Source organism: Centroberyx gerrardi, chromosome 8, assembly GCF_048128805.1.
Source record: "Centroberyx gerrardi isolate f3 chromosome 8, fCenGer3.hap1.cur.20231027, whole genome shotgun sequence".
Classification (NCBI taxonomy): domain Eukaryota; kingdom Metazoa; phylum Chordata; class Actinopteri; order Beryciformes; family Berycidae; genus Centroberyx; species Centroberyx gerrardi.
Window position 1 is genome coordinate 9,952,769 of NC_136004.1, and position 21,004 is coordinate 9,973,772.

The 21,004-nt window shown below is 41.5% G+C and overlaps 2 protein-coding genes across 5 annotated transcripts in view; one reads left to right on the forward strand and one right to left on the reverse strand.

Annotated features, from left to right (window-relative positions):
* adgrd1 (adhesion G protein-coupled receptor D1) overlaps positions 1 to 10,810 on the reverse strand; it is a 28,654-nt gene extending 17,844 nt beyond the window's left edge. The window contains exons 1-13 of one of the 2 annotated variants that reach the window (XM_071927827.2): positions 10,393 to 10,810; positions 10,237 to 10,273; positions 9,714 to 9,830; positions 8,857 to 8,955; positions 8,221 to 8,343; positions 7,875 to 8,051; positions 5,782 to 6,039; positions 4,371 to 4,438; positions 3,595 to 3,753; positions 3,421 to 3,471; positions 2,609 to 2,732; positions 2,128 to 2,235; positions 600 to 675 (exon numbers count right to left, since the gene is read on the reverse strand). In XM_071927827.2, the coding sequence (XP_071783928.2) occupies positions 600 to 675; positions 2,128 to 2,235; positions 2,609 to 2,732; positions 3,421 to 3,471; positions 3,595 to 3,753; positions 4,371 to 4,438; positions 5,782 to 6,039; positions 7,875 to 8,051; positions 8,221 to 8,343; positions 8,857 to 8,955; positions 9,714 to 9,830; positions 10,237 to 10,273; positions 10,393 to 10,467 (1,472 nt within the window). In that variant the 5' untranslated portion in view covers positions 10,468 to 10,810. The remainder of the gene's footprint in view (positions 1 to 599; positions 676 to 2,127; positions 2,236 to 2,608; positions 2,733 to 3,420; positions 3,472 to 3,594; positions 3,754 to 4,370; positions 4,439 to 5,781; positions 6,040 to 7,874; positions 8,052 to 8,220; positions 8,344 to 8,856; positions 8,956 to 9,713; positions 9,831 to 10,236; positions 10,274 to 10,392) is intronic. The other variant, XM_071927828.2, reaches the window with a different exon arrangement.
* A 1,373-nt stretch (positions 10,811 to 12,183) lies between these two features.
* stx2b (syntaxin 2b) lies at positions 12,184 to 19,701 on the forward strand. Of its 3 annotated transcripts, XM_071927789.2 has the most exons (11): positions 12,184 to 12,353; positions 12,462 to 12,536; positions 12,632 to 12,731; positions 13,690 to 13,764; positions 13,909 to 13,982; positions 14,457 to 14,565; positions 17,045 to 17,118; positions 17,454 to 17,591; positions 17,931 to 18,041; positions 18,293 to 18,412; positions 18,606 to 18,742. In XM_071927789.2, the coding sequence occupies exons 1-10, from the start codon at positions 12,312 to 12,314 to the stop codon at positions 18,386 to 18,388; spliced, it is 894 nt and encodes a 297-aa protein (XP_071783890.1). In that variant the 5' UTR covers positions 12,184 to 12,311; the 3' UTR covers positions 18,389 to 18,412; positions 18,606 to 18,742. The 3 variants fall into 3 exon arrangements, with proteins under 3 accessions (XP_071783890.1, XP_071783891.1, XP_071783892.1); XM_071927790.2 differs by lacking the exon at positions 18,293 to 18,412 and having other exon boundaries at positions 18,606 to 19,701; XM_071927791.2 differs by lacking the exon at positions 18,293 to 18,412 and having other exon boundaries at positions 18,667 to 19,701.
* The last annotated feature ends 1,303 nt before the right edge of the window (positions 19,702 to 21,004 follow it).

The window sequence follows — 21,004 nt, forward strand, 5'->3', positions numbered from 1 at the left end:
ATAAACGACGTATGAGGAGGGAAAAACAGGTCGTTTAACTGGTGTAACTTTTTTTTTTTTTTGGTAAAAAATAAACATTGCTGCTTTTAGCGGAATAAGTTGGCCTTGTGATGGGAAAATACGTGAGAGGCAAATGGAGATGTAGTAATAGCAGGGTGTATCAGTCGGTAGGGTTGAGTGATGAGATGAGAGATAGGCAGGGGGACAGATAAGCGCCCGGCCCCAGGCATCAGCCGTACTGTGGTTCAGGAAGCAGGGGCGCCTCGGTGCCAGGGGACCCGACCCCCGACCCCGCCTCCACACACACACACACACACACACATACAGGAAGCGCTTCTGGCTGACGCTGAGGGCACTTACTGCATCTTAGATCATCTGAGGGAGACTTGAGTTTTTTTCCGAATGGCTGAAATTCATAATTGCGCTGACTTTACAGTAAACAATTTTGTTTAGAGCACGCTTCCCTGACTAAATCTTATTCCAAAAATAACCTTCATGTATAAACCTGACTGAACAATTGCTTTTTCAGTTGAATTTAAGAAAAAGCAGCGCGTGTAAGGCGGGCGGAAGGATATCTGACTTTGGACACTCCCTCTTACCTGGTCCTGATAGGGCTGATCTCTTTGTAGTAGCTGTGCATGCTGTGATAGAAGAGGCCAACGATGGTGGTTTGAGCTGAGGGGAAAAGAGAGGGAGACGGAGGGAGAGAGAGCATCGTCAAAGGTGAAAGGTTGAGGCAGAGGGCTGAGAATGTAATGCAGTGCCGCTAAAATGCTCACAAGGAAGGGAAGTTAATTAACGCCGCCTCGCTGCCTCAGGTTGGCACCGGCGGGCTAATAGGAGAGCTGTATGCTCACACAAGGGTGAAAGGGACAGGGCTGCAAACCACGTGGATGTTGGGAAATCTTATGAAAGCTCCATGACTTAACCAGTAGAGCAGGAGGTCTGGCCCCCCTCCCCTCCCCTGATCTGACCCAGCATCCAGCTCGGTCCCACCTTAATACTGGAAGATAAACAATAAAATTGGGAGGAAATCCTTGATGGTCTTGTTCCTCTTTTTAAAAGGCCCTCAACCCCACTGACTGTGACAACAAAAGCTGGCTGATTTCTAACAGATGTATGGTATATACGCTGTAAAATCGGAGAGTTTTCAACCCTCCAAAAAATCATTTCAACAGAATGCCCCCCATCAAGTCCCACAGGAGATCACTTGGTGGCCAGTTAGCGTGTACAACTTTCCTAAGGAAGAGAGGGAATAAGAGAAAATGTAATAAAGTATCTTAACACACCAATGTGTAACAGTTTCTACGTACTTAATTGGGATATAAAACCTCCCCTTGGAGCCTTTCATACAGGCAGCCAGGTATTCAAACCCATGAGTTAGCTCGATCCTGGCTCTAATGTGTCAGCAATAACATCTATATTCCATTTCTGATAATAGTCTTTTAATGTATTATTAAAACGGTTTATTCCAATGTTAGTATGGCAACACAGTGCATTCTGGGGCCAGGTGGAGCCAAGGGAATCTGACCTGAACACAAAGTCAAACAAACACAGTTTTAATGCCCACCATAATTACTGCTTTCCCTCACTACCACCATGGCAAAAAAAAGTGAGCAAAGGTAAATAAATGAGTTCACTATGTGAGTTAAAGTCTATTCTTTTTAATGAGAGAGGTAAGTGGAGAGAAAGTGCTCTCTCTCATTCTCTCTCTTTTGAATAAAAGAATAACTGCCAACACTAAAGTCATAGCTGGATTTCTACAGCGTACCATAAAGCCACACAAAAGCTCTCATGGCGCTCCTGTCCTACACTTTATGCTATGTGAAAAGTCTTAAATCTCAGTGTAATAAATTACTGGCCAATAACAAGAGACTCCCAGTTGGGCAATTTTCTCTTGGCAGAATCAGTGCAGCACTAATGTGCAGCATTCACACTCAACTTATAGAAGCTACTACTGTGTGTTGTTGTGTATTATGTGTGTTATTTTACACTGAAAATCCTCAAGCTGGGATGAGTCTATGTTGTGCGGAATCAGACGCACGCAAAACATGTCATTGAGAGTGAATGTAGTGCGTAATGTTTACACAAAAAGAGCGAAGCCGATTTCAGCTTATCGGCACTCACACTGCATGGTGAAAGCCTCGCCGGGCACTGAGATGTAGCTCTTGCCCTGCGTGGGGAAGCGGTAATGCGGCAGGTTGTAGTTCTGCGGGAGCTTCATCAGAGAGTAGTCTGTAGGGGGTCAGAGGTTGTAAAAAGCGAGAAGTGGTGAGTCCAACACAGAGGGAAACCAGGCAACTGAGCTATCTGCTTTCTCATGGGTGGATCAAAGATGTCATGCAACCCTCGGGAGAACGACACAAGCAAGCTTGTCCGCTGGCAAACAAAATATTATGCAAAAAAAAAAAGACCCACACCCGTGAGAGGTGGGGTGGAGGGGGCTGACACATGCTTATTTGACCCCATCTTATCCTCTGTTGCATTAGAACAAGAAAACGCATGAGGTCAGCTTGACGCTCCATGTCCTGCTTTTCCTAACCGTGTCTTCTTCAAACACAAGCTACAAGCGGTGAGTCACCTTATGGGGCGCTGACACCATACTGACCTGCAACGAAAGATGTTCCGCCCAGGGAGATGAGCGAGTTCGGGCTGGGCTCCAGGTTAGTCACCATGTGTTCCATCACTCTGTCCACTGTCTCGATCAGACCGCTGACCACAGGGGTGGACTGCTGCTCAACAACGACCCGTCGGAAAAATGTTAAGGGATTCACAGGCTGCTACATTGTAAAGCGCTCATATCAACTCATCAAATGGCGTCAAATGAAAAAAAAAAGTATGTTTTGTGATAAGCCCGTGAGGCAAAGAAAGACATGCACGTGTTATTATTATAATCACTGCCTGTGTTTTCTGTCTCAGATGATTTTCTGTCCCATGAAAATGTGATAGAGTGTGAAATTTTCTGACTGCATCTGAACAGAGAAGGTAATCACGGGGGACTTGATTGAACATTGTATTGTACTGTCCAAGTCCGGCGTTCTCATACACATCATGAACATCTGTTTCAGCTTGCTCATACACAAACAAGCATGCTTGTTCTGAGCACTCTGCACTGTAAACCACAAACTCGCTCAAAATGTCCTTCTTCAGGCAATACCCTGCTTGCATGTGAGAGTGCTGAGCCTGGGCCAGGATGGGTATACAGTACTATCATACTGTGGTCCTGTATTGTGAGACGGCTAGAGCGTCGCACTGACACTGCCAGGTAGTGTGATTCATGCTGGTGCCAAAAATGTGCGGTGTTAGAATCTGAAACTCACTGTGCTCTAAAAAGTGCTTTGGACTAAAGTGTCCACCGGATTGCATGTTAACGTTATGTCATGTTTGAACAGTTCACAACAACAGCGTGAACTCATTTACCTCTGGCACTTCTGGAGAAGACAGCACTTCCTCCACACTTTTGAGAAAAGCCTGGGCGGAAGAAAACGCACATCATGGAACTGTTGCATCATACGCACATGGGTGGGCATCGTATCTGCGTGTGAATTGGCTTTGCATGTGCGTGTGTGTGTGTGCGGGTATGAGCTCCAGTACCTGCGTAAGGTTGTTGGCAGTGTCGTGGGGAATGCTCCTATTGGGCAGGCTTTGTGGCAGCGCCTCCAAGAAGCCCACCACGGGCAAGGAGGGGTCCCGGGAGCTTTGGAGCTCCTCGCGCTGACTGCTGATGACAGGAGGACTCACTTCAGCGGCTCTCTGGGGAGGCAACACATCAGGCATCAAACACACTTTACTGTCGGGAGGTAGTTTCCGAGAGAGCGGCGAGTTCCAGCACACACAGGATGTTTAATGTGACTGCGAGCCCGAGTTGGGGGAATACTTTTTGGACGGGGCTTGAAGTGATTCAGAGTGTTGCTCCTTTTCTGCCTCATGCCCTACGGGGAGCCATTTTGTACGTAGTGTTGAGCAGCTGTCTCTACTTTCTCCTTTTTTCTTTCTGCTTCTACCTCCACAGCAGTCCTTTAATAAACAGGACGAGTCCATTCACATATGCTCTCAATATCCTTTTTTTTTTTCCAGCCCCAATTCCTCAACCTTCAAAAGAAAACAATAGCTCAATAAGAAATGAATTGTTTGTGTTTATGATGGTTCAAGCAAAAGGCCTCCACCTCATTTCCTGCATGACTTTTGTGCGTGTTTTGTCCCAAAAGAATTTATTCAAATGCATCATACCATATCATGCCATTTCTAAGTGAAGAAATTCTAGATAGTTCACAAATAGACTAGAGCATTAATGTCCTGTCCTGTGCACATTGACCACAGAGCCTTGCACTACAGATTGGAAGGTAATGAGTCAGAATGGATCAACTCACAGTTGTTGCCGTAGTCGAAGTGACTTCTTCGGGAACATCGGGTGTTGTGGGAGAAACCATGGCTTGACCTGGAGGGGACAGTAGTAAGGACTGTTTGTAAATAGGAACCACATTGGTGGCCTGTAGCTTGGTGGAATTTCTGTTGGATTTCACCTTCTGGAAAAGTAGCAGTCTTTGCTAAAATAATCCCTGCTTAAGTAGAAAAGCTACTACTTTTATTGTAGTCTTCCCATTTGAGAGCCAGTTGCTCAGAGCCTTTGTTGAACCTGCGCAGGCAAGCTGTTAGAACGTGTTGGGATTTGTTCAGCATCCAATTTTAACAGTTTATGATGGCTGGACCATGCCCATGAAAAGAGACAGATTATAACTTCCACAAGACTTTGATAATCAAGCACATAACACTCAGAGCTACTGTACAGGGCTAAGAGGTGCTGGATACACTTTATGTCTTTGCTGTCGTTTAATAAAAACAGTACTATAGCTACCAGAAAATGGCCATATATGGATGTACATTAGAGGTATCAGTCTGAACCATTCCTGCTCCTCTTTGGTTCGATGCAACATTTTACATGTGAGCTCTGGAGGAGTAAAAATATTTTTCTGTAACCATAACAGTCCTGCTCTTTGCGTCTGGTAATGGTCTATGGAATATATTGCTTTTGGTAACGACTTCAAGGCAGCACGCTCTTTATGCTTCACACATCATGACCAGTTGAAGCACTAACAGTACACACTAATGGGCTCACAACATTACCAGACACACAATGGAGGAGACAGCCCACACCCTCACTAATCAGTATGGTTCACACACAACAAAAAGTGATTCATCCTTTTCTATGAGCAAATGTAAATTTGACCAGGGTCTGGACAACATTTCCCAGGCTACCAAGGGAATTTGATTTTCTGTGTTACCATACAGCAGAATAATATTATTTCTAAAATCTAGTAAATGTCAAGAGGATTTTTTTTTGTCTATTTATGGCACTCTAATACTGGCTCAAGGAGGTACAAACATGGGTGCGAAAACAAAAACAGAAAAGAGTAATTTGGTTTTGTCCTAGTTGGTTATAACCTGTCATTTTAAATCAAAATGATCTGCCCCCTGCAATCCCGCATGCCTCAGCACTCTAATAAATACTTATAAGGCAGAAATATGTGAGACACTGGCACTTATATGGTGGAAGGTTGTGTAAATGTGAGAGGCATGTGAGACTATTTGAAAGGAGGGTGTATTTGTACGGTTTAATGTCTTGTTGTCATGCATGAACGCTGTGGCTGGAATGTGGCGAGGAAAAGGACGGAAATTGCTTTTTAACCCCTATCTCCTCAGAGCACAGTGGAGGGAGGAGGATCATTATAACAGACGTTTCGTGTCGTAAAGTGAGAGGAAACGCTTTCGGTGGCGTCCTACCTATGGCGGCGTTGTAGTACAGAAAGATCTCGTTGGGCGAAAGGGCCCGTTCCCAGATGATGAACTCATCGAACGCCCCCGTCACATAGTGGCCGTAGGCTTTGTCGTTCCCCGTTCCAATGACAAGGTCCGGGTATGGGTCACCGTAGTTCTCTGACACGCTGCCGGCGGGGTCACCAATACTGAAGGTCCCATTGATGTAGACCTTCAGACCATCCTTCAGAGTCCAGGTGAAGAGAATGTGGGTCCAGAAAGGCCCTGAAGGAGAAAACAGATATATTGTAAAATTAACAGGCATTACAACACTAAACATTAAACACTGATCTCCCGATTCGATTTCGATTCACAAGGTCCCGATTCAATTCGATTCAATATCGATTCAATTAAGGGTCTTCAGTTACAATACCAATACTGGTTAGATTCTCTGAGAAGGAACCTCTATAATATGGTGCATTACTAAAAAGGTTAATGTTTAACATTGACAATTGGAGAAGGGGAGGCCCGCTACAAATCACGTTTTACGTGACTCTACACACATCCACTGAAAAAAGGCACAGACTACAAGATCAATCTCTGGATTTTAAGAATCGATATCGGATTGTCCAAATGAAAACAGCCCTAATTACTTATATAGCATTTTAAGTAGCACTTACTATAACTATTTAGTTACAAAGTGCTTTACAAATGATAAAATAATGCTGAAAAAAAACAAAAAACAATGGAGGTAATTAAAACAAGAGAAAGGGGATATCATCAAAAACTAAGGAAGACACAGAAATGCAGTCATTGTTATGGGTCTTCATGTAACATCTTGTTTTGCTGGTACACTATAATGACTTACAGACAGCTACCCTCATATTGACACGGTTGTCAAACACTGTTGTTTTCTCCATACGGTATGTCATGTCAACATTTTATTTGTCCTTTTCTGTTTTTTTTCTTCCCTACGCAGATCAACCCTGTGTGCCCACAAAGGCTGGAGGCCAGAGTCTCTTCTGGCCCTGCAGACTCTTCCCAATCGATGTTTTCAACACAAAATCCTTCAAAGAAGAAATTACTTCCCCTAGCTTCTCTGTGGTAAATTGACAATAAGGGGAGTCCCAGAAGACAATACATTCACTGTCTGAAAACACTTCTGCCAGAGGAACAAAACAGCCAGAACACATCTATGCCTTTGTGGTTAGCTCAAATACAAACCATATGTGCTGGAGACCACCCCCCACTTACACGTCTCAACTCTGTCTTTCGCTTTTTTTAATTTCTATGTAGAGTGTAACATTCATAGCCTCCGCTGACATTGCATTACGTTGGTTGCAGGGCACCTAAAGGTTTCATATTCTATGGCCTCCAAAAGATTTTCCTCACTTGTACAAACCAAGAGAGAAACAAATTTTAAGATTATGTTGTGAAATTTCAACATTTTACGCTGTATGAGAACCAGATGATGTTTGATCCTCTGCAACTGAACACGAAATTCAAACTTGCCCTCTGAGTTATGACGCCTCTCAAACACAACCTTGAGTAATTGTAGCAAAAACAGAGATGACAGCAGTCATTTGAGAACATCATTACTTTTACTGACCTGTTTCAGATTCTAACTCTAACTCCAAGTCTCATATATTGTCTTTCATCGTTTCGAAACAGTTTACCAAATCATTTCATTTTATTAGAATACCAATGCTATGTTCATTGCTGAATCTGAAAAATTTTAATTGTCACACTCTGACCCATGTTACGTTTCTCTTTGCATCCGTCTTGTCTTTTACAAATTACCAAAGCTGGACAACATTATCGTATTTCAATCAAGAGGGCAAATGAGAAATGACCACATCTAATTACACATCCATGATAATTGTATGTTTTGTGATAGAGAAAAACATTCATAAAATTTCTCCTAGACTTGCCATAATCAACTGTCTGTGGCTACATCTGGTTTCAGTTAACCAAACCATGAGTGTAATTGCATAACTTACAGTTTAGGGTTGAAAATAAGAAATCCTCAAAGGCCAAAATACATTCCTCATGGGTGCATATGGGGAACTCACAAATAAAAAGAGCAGGGTGTAATACAATGGCAAACATATTCACAGTACCTGGAATGCTGATATTGGCCTTCCATCTCCTGTGGCTGCCTCTAGTGTAAAACTCCACATATCCTCCATAGTGATTGGCGTAGACGGAGAAGCCGTTGGAAATGACTTTCCCTCCAGAGGCTACAGCAAAGCGCGACTGTGCCTCATGGTTTTTCCAAAAAAAGGAGAAGGTAATCCCTACAAAATGATTACAAATCATTAGTAGACATCAATAAAAGAGATTAGAAATGCCATTATAATGCTTTTTTTGGCCAGTTTCTCATATGTATAAATTACAGTTCAGATGACACTATAATGAGTAACACGCTATGATGAAATTTGCCAATAGGAGCGCGGTTGCACTCACCCTCAGGGCCGCACAAAGTAGGGTCACTAATGCAAGAGTTGTGGTAGCTTCCAAAGTGGAGAAATGTACCACCGTTATCTCCATTCAGAAAGATGCCCTTGTTGACCATTCCTTCAACAATGTCTGCAGGAAAACAAAAGGCCAAGGAGATCATTTTGCCTGAAAGTGGGGAGCAGTGTGTCTTCTAGCCAGCAGGTCTACTTAGTGCCAAACATACTCTGAAAGTTCAGCTTTCTTCTCATCAAGTTATCCAAACTCCCTAAGTAACAAACTAATCACAAATTTACTGTCTTTGCAACTGATGAACTTGAGGATTTCTTTCTTTTTTTGACATCTAATTAAAGACATTCAACAATGGCTTAAATGTTTTACTGTGTTACACTTCTAGCTTGACTAAAGCTAGCAGGCTGTATTGCCAATGCAGTCTTAAAGGATTGGAGACAAATCCCAAACAATAAAAAACTAACTAAAGAGCAAAGATTCCTCATCTCCTGCACAGATGAAACACCTCGTAAAGAGAACAGTGTGAAACGTTCAGGCCAGCTCTAGTGAGCTGTATGTTGATACAGAGAGGACAACAGAGGACAGCGGGTGACAATGCACAAATGAATTTCAGAGAGCAGGAGTGATGCTCACCTACTGTTGCAGAAATGTTAGTGTAGGCAGAGTCATTGGTATACACATAGGAAGAGTTATGGGAGGAAGGTAGCACAGTGTGGTTGTGGATTCTGAGTGCTGGACAAAGACAAAGGAGAAAAATAGTGATTCACACATATACAGGCACAAAACAGCAGACACAAGAGAACAGTGAGAGACAGACAATTGGAGGCAATGGGAGGGATGTGGTGCGCAGGTATGAGATAGAGTGATGCTGAGCTCAGTGCGCGGTGGCAGCGCTCAAGGAGGTTCAGCTCATTTCCCCTTCACCTGAGGAATTTCCTAAACTCAGAGTGAATCACCAGAGGAAATACTCCACACATCATTCTGAAGTCTATACCTGATCCCTCTACAAATTCATGTCTTGTACTTCAATGATTGATGTAGCTACAACACTACGGATGGCTGCAGACCCAATGTGCAGGAAACAAGTAAATGTCTTTCAGTCGATTTGAAATCAATTTCCCTCACAGTGGCCAGTGTGCTCTGTCCTTGACCGATTTGAAAACAAATCTGAAAGATCTGCATCACATATTCCAGCGGTGATCTGTCCCTAAGCTCTTGATCCCACTTTTACTAATGTAATGCAGCGAGCGTCAACTCACAATAAATTACTTCACACACTGAGATATTTTGTCAAATCATTTAGAGCTTTGAACACAGCGGCACCTTTAAAAGCAAGTACTTGGTGGCTTCAGAACAGAAAAGTGCTGTGGCTGGAAGGTGGGTGGTGAACAGCTGAAGACCATGCGGACAGTGAGTAGAAAAACACTGATACTTAGGTGGTGTGTTCCCCCTGAGTATAGGCCTATAGGTTTAAGTGTATATGCACATACTTATATTACTGCCGTTAACATGACCTGGTCTGTTTCCAATCTGGTCCCACAGTTCACGGATCCCGTCCACAGCATCCAGAGGCCAGTAATGTGAAGCTGTGGCCAACACCTGCAGGCCTGGACGGAGAGTTCACGGTAAACAAGGATCCAGAAGGGGCTTTTCCCCTAATCAAGCTCACTCCCATTACTCACAATTTGTTATTTTCCTGGCACTCCGCCGTGGAGTTTTGGGGATTAAAAGATTGATAATAATGAACCGAACAGCTGTTAAAGTTGTTTATGCATACCATTCTTATTAATAAGAAGAATGGTAAACAAAACAATTACATTCACTGGGCTGGAAATAAGTAGCTGGCCAAGCATATATTTTATCTTCACATTTTGGTTCTGTAATTAGTTTTGAATGAATTTTAGTATGATGTATGAATTTTACCTTCTATCTTACAAATTGGGAAACTTCGCATAGTATGGAAATACAGTAAATCAATCACATCAGCCATCCAAAAATGGGTTTTGTTATTACCTGGATGCTTGAAAGGTTGTACCACTTGACCATAAACCTGAAAAGAAACCAAATATACTCATACAGGCTGCCATACAAAATATCTATGGTTAGACAATACAGTTATGAGTAGACCTAATTGTCATAAGTTGTATTTTTTTTTTGTTATTAGCCTACCTTAATACAGGAGACAAAGGCTGTAAAAAGGTGAAAGTGGAATGAAAGTTCCATAGCTCCTTGAAAATTTGACATCTACCATATATAGCCTACTAGAGAAGAATTGTTAAATCCGCAAATAAAGATGAATCCAACAGGAGTCACTCATTATTCCAAGATGCTGAAAACTGCTTATCAGTCCATGTGTCCAATATAAAAAAACAAATAAAAACAACAAAAAAGGAGAAAAAGAATCAATTTAATCTTCTGGCAGGAGGCAGAAAAAGAGTTGAACTTTCATGATAAGGTCTTTAGTCCAACATACACATCCATGCAGAAGTCAGTAATCCGTCTCTAAAAGTGATCTTTATTCCCAGATTTGACTGGTGCTTGTTTCTTGGAGTTTGTTCTGTGCCTGTATCTGGAAATTGCAAGGAGTAGAGAAATTCTCCGCGGAGGCGTATTGGGTTGTTGGACTGGACGTGGGAATTCAAAACGTGATGTCATTTTTGGATCATCTGAGGAGGGGCGTTAGAGCTGTGCGTAAATGGCATTTTTTTGTGCGTAATTGGAGATTGCGCGGCGCATGAATGAGATCAGGTTCTGCGCTGTATGAACTAAATAGTATTCAGATAAAAAATACGCATAAACATGAAGTTTTATGACGGGTTTAGATATTGGGATAAGTTACAGGACAACACCCCGGACCGTCAACAACGGGGATGCTGCTGAAGATGGTACGGTCTGCAGAGCCAGTCTCTCAGATATCTTCCAAACTAATTACAACTTCTTCTGCGTCACCTAATGGTTTTGTGAGTTAATTTCCAACCACTCCTATTGCAACCCACACGAAAATGAACTATAGTAATCCTATAATTAATTTTAGACGGATGCTATACAAATGTCACAGCAACAATAAGAAATGCGTATAGGAATATTATAGGAACATTACAGTGATGCCATGGGGGATCAAAAATACCATAAAGTACGATAAGGTTACTATAGGCTCATTATTGAGTACCACAGACACACTTTAAGTCCATAGGAATATTATAGAAATATTATAGCCTAGTGATTGTTCGTTAAGGTTTGTTGAAGTGTCCAGTGAGATGTGGGCCACAATGCGCTTTTTTATTCTGTTAATTACTGTATGTAAAATATTGTGATACCTTACATGTTACCCCTGTGTGGGGGAATGATAGCCTAAGCAAGAGTGAAGAGCAATATCAGTCCCGTACTTGCATATTAAGGTCAACAGCGCCACCGTGTGGCCAAGTGGCCAATAGTTTTATAACCACTCCGTTATCTTTTATTAATCAAACCGGCTCATATAACAGCCGGTGACGAAAAAGTCACTTAAGTATTTCTGTATTCCTATAGGGATTTAGCCTATAGTGCGTCTGTGGCACACAATAATGAGTTTATAGTGACTTTACAATACTTTATCGTATTTTTTTTTATCTCTTATGGTATCACTATAGTATTCCTAGAGGATTACCACAGCTGTTTTTCGTAATGGTCAGATTAATTTATTTGAGGTTGGATTCAGTTTCGCCCCTTGAGAGAGAGAGAAAGAGAGTGTGAGAGGGAGAGGGAGAGAGAGAGAGAGAGGGGGAGAGTGTGAGAGGGAGAGGGAGAGAGAGAGAGAGGGAGAGAGAGAGGGAGGAGAGGCGTATCCCGAGGAAAGTGAAGCGCCTTTAGTGTGGATCTACTATGGAGTCTTGCGCTCGGTAAGAAATATCGAAATATAGCAGAGTAGGCTTTAACAGAGTTACTTCAGCCTTTTCATTTCTACAGCGTTTCATTTTTAGACAGAGTTTTGACCTTCTGACCTATAATCAGCCATAGATTTAAGCCTACAATGTTACACTACATACGGAGAATTTCAGGATGACCCAGCGGCTGTTTTGCTAGAATAATCTGGTCAGAAGACGCGCTGCATGAGCGCTGTGATGAAGGATCGACTGGGAGAATTAACTGCTGTGAGTAAAGACAAGCCTGTCCTTTTTGGTTTAACTGCATAAAGTTAGGTTGGTAAACAAACCAGGCTGCACAAAAGTTACTTGAGAATACATTTCCCATCCGTACAGAGCAGGACACAAGCAGAGGAGGATGTTGCAGTCGCGGTGGACAGAGATGGCTTCATGGAGGGCTTTTTCAGAAGGGTGGGTGAGACTGATGCCCTCCAGGGTGTGCACAGGTTTGACTACTGGGATAATCCAAGGTATTGACCGTTTGTGTGATCACTTATTTGATTTAGGTGGAAGAAGTTAGGGGACTCATTGATAAGATCTCCTACCAGGTGGAAGAGGTGAGGAAGATACACAGCATGATCCTGTCTGCACCCAACCCAGATGACAGTAAGTCTGTGCCCTCAAGAAACATGTAGAGAGAACATGATGCATTTGGTTTGGATGTTGTTTTTCCATTTATTTTCTGACATCTGTAGAACTTCCCGGAGTTAAGTTATGTAACGAACTGTCTTGAGAATTGATTTCTGAAGTCTGACTTTGGAGCTGCACAGTGACAATGCAACAAATGTCTGAACTTCCTTTGTTGCACTTTCCTCCTCATTGTAAGTGAATGGCTGCCTGGCCGGAAACCTATGAAGGAAACAGTCCCTTTGCCCAAATTCTCACACTCCATTCAGGGGTGGACTCTGACTAGTCCTGTTAGGAGCAGATTTCAACATGCTGTCACTTCCAGATCTTTGTAGGCAACAGTGTGTAACAGGCTTTGACATCAGACTCTGCACATTTACTGTAGTTCCATAGAAACAGCTTAAAAATCTTTAAGATCATTTAAAGCTCTATAACTGGGAGATGTGTGAAAAGGACACGTTGTTTATTTGCACTGGTTACACTCGGAGGCAGACTTGTGATGCTTTGCTGTTGCAGCTGTGAGAATCAATCGGCGGCCTTGTTCAGAGTCTGAGCTGAGCCGAGGCCTGAGGAGCCCATCAGGAGCCTGCCAAGACAAAGACCCTTCAGTTTCATGTGCCACAGCATCATCAGCCTTGCCTCAACGCTATGAGGAACAGATTATGTTTAACCTATCAACAGGAAGCGTGAACTGTGAGCCAGATGTTTGATCATAAAATGGATGACGTGGAAACGGTCACCAGGGAATGAAACAATAGGGCTAGGTGCTTTGTGAAGTGTGAACTCGCCAATATTGCCACAGGGTTGTTGCCAAGTTACAAGACGAGGCCTACAGCCAGTATTTACAGGAGGGGGAGCTACAGTGATTAGTTGGATGACATTATGTTTCCTCATCACCAAGCCCAGTGTTACATGTTTCCTATTTATTTTGTGCAAGGAACAAAGGACGGACTCAGCACGCTGACCAACGACATCAAGGGGAATGCCAATGTTGTGCGAGCTAAACTAAAATGTAAGTCATCACACTGAGACAGAGTTATTGTTCAGGATGATTGAGTATTCATCAAATATACCACACTAAAGCTGCGTAATGACAGTTAGATTTTGTCTATAACTCTGCTGCTCTGCAATGTATCATAACTCTCTTCTTCTGAAGCTATGGAGCAAAGTATGCCCAAGGATGACATCGCCAATAGATCCTCAGTTGACTTCCGGATCCAGAAAACGCAGGTCAGGAAACAAATCCGTAGCTGCTAACTCCTAATATATCGCCCGTATACGATCGACATCATCTCTCTCTCCAAGTTGTAGACAGGAGACATCAGGAGGGAAAAGGGGATAATACGTTCTTTTAGTTTCATCCAGGTTATAGAATATAGAAAAGGAAAATACCTTTATTATCTACAAGTCCAATCCCCAAATTCACCAGCCATGTCCACCATTTTACCTGCTAGATAGGTTTAGATGATGCTTAGTTAACTGCTAGAAATTAGAAAACCTACCAGCCAGGGCCAAAGATTTAGCAGCATTTGGCTGGTGGTCTTTTCGAACCCTGCTTGTGGGCCACAATATAAACCAACTTGTTGCAGTGTTATTTATTGCAGCATTGTGTTAGCATTCTGTCAGTTAAGTGTTTTGTAGTGTATTACCTTTAGAGCACAGTTCCCTCCTCTGTCGTAACGTTGTGTTTTCCCTCATCTCCAGCACACGGTCCTGTCCAGGAAGTTTGTGGAGGTCATGACCCAGTACAACGAGACTCAAGTGTCCTTTCGGGAGAGGAGCAAAGGAAGGATCCAGAGGCAGCTGGAGATAAGTGAGTTACAAGTAACGAGCCCCCTGGACCCACGTTAGGACAGGAACTAGACGCCTCATTTAGAAAAATGTTCTTTGACCGCATCCTGTGGTGGAAACCCATTTAAAAGACTAGATAATAGAAAAACAAGTTAAATTGATATCTACAGGATTGATACATTTTGTGTGGCGATAGAGAATAGCTTCAGCTTTAGATACATCACAAAATTTCACTAAAAGATTAATGTAAACTGCTAATCTTGATAAAGTACAACTTTGACATGAATTTGGTTGTAAGTACAACATTTGTGTGTATAAAACATCTGAACTTAGAGATAAGTGAGTGACAAATAATATCCCGAAGCCCTGTTAGGACAGGAACCAGGAAACAGACCACACCTAAGAGGTTTCCTCTCAGTTCCTCTGGACCCTAAACCTGTTGATAAAAAGACACCAGCAGGGAAGGCAGTTTTCAGGTTTCTTCAGGCTTTCACCTTCTCTTTTGCACATACCAAAGTCACAGTTCATTCCTAAAAGGAGATAGCTGTTTTTCTGCTTTTTAATGCTTTCCATGTTCCTGATCACATTCCTACATTAGCATTTTATTTAGATTAGATTAGATTAAATGAAACTTTAATGATCCCTGTTGGGAAATTGGGCTGTAGCAGGATCCATCAAAGAAGAATAAGAAATAAATAAGAATAGAGAAAATGGGCGTTATATAAATATATGCAACCGACAATCCCAACACGCTGACATATCAAGTAGAAATGTATGAATGAAAATATGCTAAAAAAGTATAGATTCCAGCATTAACAGGACGTGCAAAAAAGCAGCATTAGTATCCGAAACAGAACTTACTCATAAAGACAATGTGAGATTTGTGCATTATGAAGGTGGAGAATTATAAAAATGATAAAAAATATCAATATATATGCAATATATAACAATGAGAGGAATACAAGCGTTCTCATACTGGAGTTTCAAGTTTCACTTTGCTTGTGTTGCTCAGCGTACCTTTTTGAGCTAACAGACGATTTGACTGTTTGTTTTTGCAACTCTGCAACTATCTTCCACCAATTCTCTGAAGAACACATTTGAACCGAGACATTTAAATTCAAAATGGTAGTGGTGAGCAAATGCAAGGAAACTGTACAACACATGCGCATGATGTTATGCACATACAGTATGAGGAACACGAGACAACGGTGGATGGTGAAAAATAGGACTTGCTCCCACAGTCCCTGCAGCCAGCATTAATGAGAGGCTGTAGCACTCCACACTGCAGACGGAAGAGCCTGACACTGGAGACGCCTCGCTGTGTTTGCGTTGCCAGGGTAACGGGCAGAGGGCTCGGAGGCCTGTGTAACTCTAGTTCACCTGTCTTTGACATGGCCACATGTACCTTTGTCTGTGCGGTTGTGGTCTAGGCCTGATATCATTAATTTACATCACTCGCTTGCGATACAGTTTTTGCTTGATCGTTATTGATGACAGGTAATTGCGGTGTGTTGTGCCGCGCTCGGCAGCGTCGGTCGTGTCTCTCTGAGGAATAGCTATTGCAAAACGTGTGTGTGTCACAAGCACCTGCACAGAGACCCGTCTCTCCAGGGAGGGTGTTGTACGATGGGAGGGAAGGCTATAGGAAAGGAGGGCTTTCTGTTTATAGAGTTCCAGCAGCTGTTTCTCTATGAGGGCTGCAGAGTTCCTTTGTTCCTCAGACAGTTAGTAGTCTAATCTTAGTCACAAACACAGCCATTATCCATGAAGAAACACAACGCCAGAGTGTGAATAATTGTCCATAATTAAACATTATGATTATCTATTCTTTAGGCAAAAAGGAGTCCACTGATAATTCATGTGCATTGTTAATTATTGTTGCTCTGGGAAGCTATGTGAAGATTTATAGTGGTTCATTGCAAAATGGTGTATTATTCATTTTGGACAAATTTTGCCACATAAAATTCATCATTTAACATTTCAAAACCACAGATGGTTCTGTCCTCTGAGCAAAAGTCCAAAGGTGACTCATAACTTCAATAGTAACACTTGATGTGCTTTACTTTCATGTCAACAAACACTTTGTCAAAGCACTTGTCGTTTTTTTTCAAAGGGGGGATATCTTGTTTTGGAATGAACTGTTTCGTTGAACAATAAAAACATTTCTCATCACTTGAGGGAAAGTCACTACCATTTGTGCTCTTTCTTTCTTGCTGTGTCCCCTGGGTGGATAACAGAGAGAGTATTTTTCTGTCAGCTAAATCAATAGAGCCATGATGAGGCATCCTCCTCTCCTCACACAGCAGGCTTTGTACAGAAGAATCACCAGCAACAGCACTAACAACCAACTCTATTATCTCAGGAATATAAACAAGACAACAGTATACTTTTTATCCTTTCCTTGTGGCGCTATTACTGCTGTTCACCATTAAGTGACAGATCCGATTATACTAGGTTCAATTCATTGCTGGATAATGACTGCTAGTTATTTATTATTTCAGCTGGAAGAGTGACCACCAATGAAGAGCTGGAGGACATGTTGGAAAGTGGAAATCCATCAATCTTTACTTCTGACGTAAGTTTCCACATGCTCTGTATTCTCATGTCTGGAATAAAAGATATTAACGCCATCTAGTGGGGAGAAGTGAGTTAACATCCCAGTGAATGTTTGGGGGAAACAATCTAAGCCGCTACTATGCTGTTCTTTCAATAAGAGCTGGGGCAAATTATATGGTGATTTGAAATTACACTATCGCCAAGTAGGACTGACTGGTGTGGTGGAAGCATAAATTGGCCTTGAGCCTCGATACCGAGACGGTGTCTGATTCCCTTACAGGCAGGAAATTGGTTCTTCAGTGTCACACAATTTATTCCACTGTGTCACCCTCTATCTTTGCCCTCTCTTGTCAGATCATTTCAGATTCTCAGATCACACGACAGGCCTTGAATGAGATCGAGTCGCGGCACCAGGACATCATTCGTCTGGAGTCCAGCATCAGAGAGCTCCATGCGATGTTTATGGACATGGCGATGCTGGTAGAGACTCAGGTAATGGCTAACTCTATAGGAGAACTTGCCTAAGTAAAAGATGCAGACTAAGGTTTCCCATTTTCATTATGCCCCTGCTAAATCTTGTGATTTAACACTAGTGTCATCAGTTAATGTCCACTATTACGTACTATATCCCTTATTTGGTCTCATATGGATAGTCTGTCTTATGTCTTGCACTGTCTCTTTGCACTGTATTTGAGGGTCTGTTGTCCTCTACCAAATGTACCAGTATGTACTTTTAAACTCTGTACTCTGCCACTATGTCTCCTCACCAATTCCTCTACATTTGTCGTACTTGACAAATAAAGCCATTCTGATTCCGACTACGATTTACAGGGGGATATGGTCAACAACATTGAGCAGAATGTCTCTAATGCGGCTGAATACATTGGCCGTGCAAAAGAAGAGACCAAAAAAGCAGTGAGATACCAGAAAAAGTCCCGGAGGGTATGTGGTCTTTCCTAACCAACGGTCACACGCTGACGTTTTCTGGTTCACATAAGCACTGTACCCTGCTTCGGATGACACAGCTTAGACTAGGCAAAGGAAATAGTCTGCTCATATTAGCTAATGAATTATAAGTTGCTTGTCATGAATTGAAACTATGTGTAGATGCCAATATACAGAATGTCAAAATGTCTGTTTACAGTTGTATTTTTAGTTTAAATTCAAATAACTACCTTTTCTTTACTTGGCAGAAATACATTATCCTTGCCTTTGCTCTGTTGATCCTGCTTGCTGTCATTGCACTAATTGTTGGCCTGTCTGTTGGACTAACCAAACCCCCTGAATGAGACCTACTGTGATTATTGCCTGAGGTAACAACAACACTTCATCCACATGACTTCCATTCCGTGACTCCAACATTCATTCATTCATTCTTCTAATCTGCTTAATATTTTAATGTATTTTTAATAGCTTGACATTCTTAGCAAGCAACCCCACCCCTTCAAAAGATTCTAGGTGGAGCCAGGAACGTTTCTGACTACTATTTTGTGCTCTTTTTCACAGAAACTTCTCTATCTTGCCATGTGTGGAGTAGCAAGTTTCATCCTTTTACTCATCATATTAGTTGGAGTCTTTGAGTGATGGATTTCACTCTTCAGAACCTCAAAGCAGTCAGCTGTACCTGTAGCACTGACCTGGGAACCAGTTCACAGTAAGACTGCCAATCAATATCCAACAGCATTACAGAGAGGATCTCTTGACCACTACAAAGTAAGTATGATGTGTGTGATCTACCTGTCTTTACACCAGTAACATCAGACCTCATGATGCACTGTTTTGCTAGAGTACTTCCATGGCAGCTCTATACAGCTAGAATGAAGCACCGTGTTAGCACATATCCTTCACTGTCACCTGTGATATAATGAACACTGACAGCTCATCAAACATACACCCTGGTGTACATTCCTTATTGCTGCCATGTTTTCATGTTGCAACCGGATATCACTTTCAGACTTTTCTTGGCCTAATAAGTTTAATATAAACCAGAAATTGTAACAATTGTAATTGTTGTTATAAAAGATCAACTGTTTAATTTGTGTTGACATGTGCAAGTGTATGTTTGTATGTTCTGTTGTTCCTTTTTATATTAAAGTCATGTGAATTGAATGTAAAACTATAACAGCTCAGGACTCCTTTAGAAATTAGAAGTCTAATGCAATAAATTTGTACCCACTGTAAGCATTAGGCCTACAGGTTAGATTAAATTGTGTCCAGATCTGCTGAAAATGATTGATCAATCAAATGGAATCCATCACTTGATTTAATACTGCTAAATGAACAGTTACTGCACAATTAAAATGTTTTCTTATATTTCAATCTTTTTGACACCTCCTGACCCGAAAAGTGCCTTTTTGACATGAAACTTTAACTTATTTCACTGTATTTATCACAATCGCAGTGTGTGATGACTGGAATATCGGTTGTGTAAAAGTCATGCTGTAATTTAGGACTGTTGACTAATGTTATTTCAAGAGCACACAATTTTTCATTTTGATACAAAGCATCTGGTTTCTTTTTATTTTTAAGTTATATCTTGTATTTTATATTGAAGCAGAATAATTAAGTCTCATGTAAGTACAAAAATAAACAGTAAAAAGTCTTTGTAGAATTTGTTATTATTTATTTACTTTTCATATTGAAGCTGGTATAGTTGAACCTATGCATCACACAATAGATACAGGATCAGACATTCTGAATTGCAAACACCTCTGAGTTTGCCTGCATTAAGTTGATTCTTTCTGTTCCTTTAAGTCTCCAAACATTTGGAGATACATTTGGAGTTTGTTTAGAGGAAAATACGAGGAAACTCAGGGTGCTGTTTACTTCTGGACTAATGAGCACTTTGCACAAAGCGCTTGACTTCCGTGTAATCAACCAAACAAGATTAGTGAAGAAAGTGGAAGCAGGTCCCCAGAGGGCATGTTCTTTTCTCTCTTTGAATTAGATCAAAGAAAACTTCAGAGGTGCATTTAGAGTGAAATGCCAGTGAACATCCTCAAAATCTGCACAAGAGGAAGCTTCCAGGTCACTGAGCAAGTTATCCTAGATGTCAAGTCAAGTGATATCATGAACTGTGATTGGACTTGGACACAGATTTGATTGATGTGACGAACAATTTATTTGGATGAGCAATTTTTGTGCTAATTTAGGGAATCACTGTTTTCCTCTGATTGCTAATAACTACACTGGACTGATACATTGTACTGAAGTAGAGGTTGAAACTACCTAGTGTTGTGTACCAGTACAATAATAATCACTGGTGAGTGAAGCTAGATGTATAAAAAAAGAACATTTTAAGAAGCATGCAGGGTTTTTTTTTATTCCGATTTCCTCATATTATTTTTATATTGTATACTGGCATTATGATGGAGTGTGAGCTCAAATGGAGTCGGTCTGTTGGAGTTAAGGCCACTGAGGAACCATTTGGGTTTATAAGGAAAAACATTAAGATGTTGAAGTGGTTCTTCAAACAGAGATGGCTCTATTGAGTACCATTAAAGAACCTCTAAAGAACCATCTTTTTTTTTTTAGTACAGGTGGAATTTGCATGCCAATACCATATTCCCTTCAGATTCTATTTTGTTGGGCTACAAAGAAACGCAAAGAAATCAAACTCTGCTTGCTACTGATTCTATTTTGTATTGTGTTCGTCAACTATTCTTATTATTCTCAAGATCATGGAAAGCAGCTATAAAGACTAATCTGTGGCAGGTGCAGTAGGTATACTGAAAAAGGAGGGTTCTTTAAGGGCCCTTTGGTTAGGCTAGTTGTTTTGGTATTGCCGATTTGGAACATTTCATTCATTCTTAAAGGGTTCTTTATAGCACCATAAAGGGTTCTGCTACAGTACAAGCCTAATGAACCATTTTCTTAATTCAGTTAATAACTAACTTTCCATCAAG

Excerpts from the sequence above, each read along its gene's own strand:
- stx2b (XM_071927789.2), top strand. The coding sequence starts at position 12,312 with ATGAGCGCTGTGATGAAGGATCGACTGGGAGAATTAACTGCT. Across the intron at positions 12,537-12,631 it reads TGGAGGGCTTTTTCAGAAGG|GTGGAAGAAGTTAGGGGACT; the intron begins GTGGGTGAGACT and ends TATTTGATTTAG. Across the intron at positions 13,983-14,456 it reads TCCGGATCCAGAAAACGCAG|CACACGGTCCTGTCCAGGAA; the intron begins GTCAGGAAACAA and ends CCTCATCTCCAG.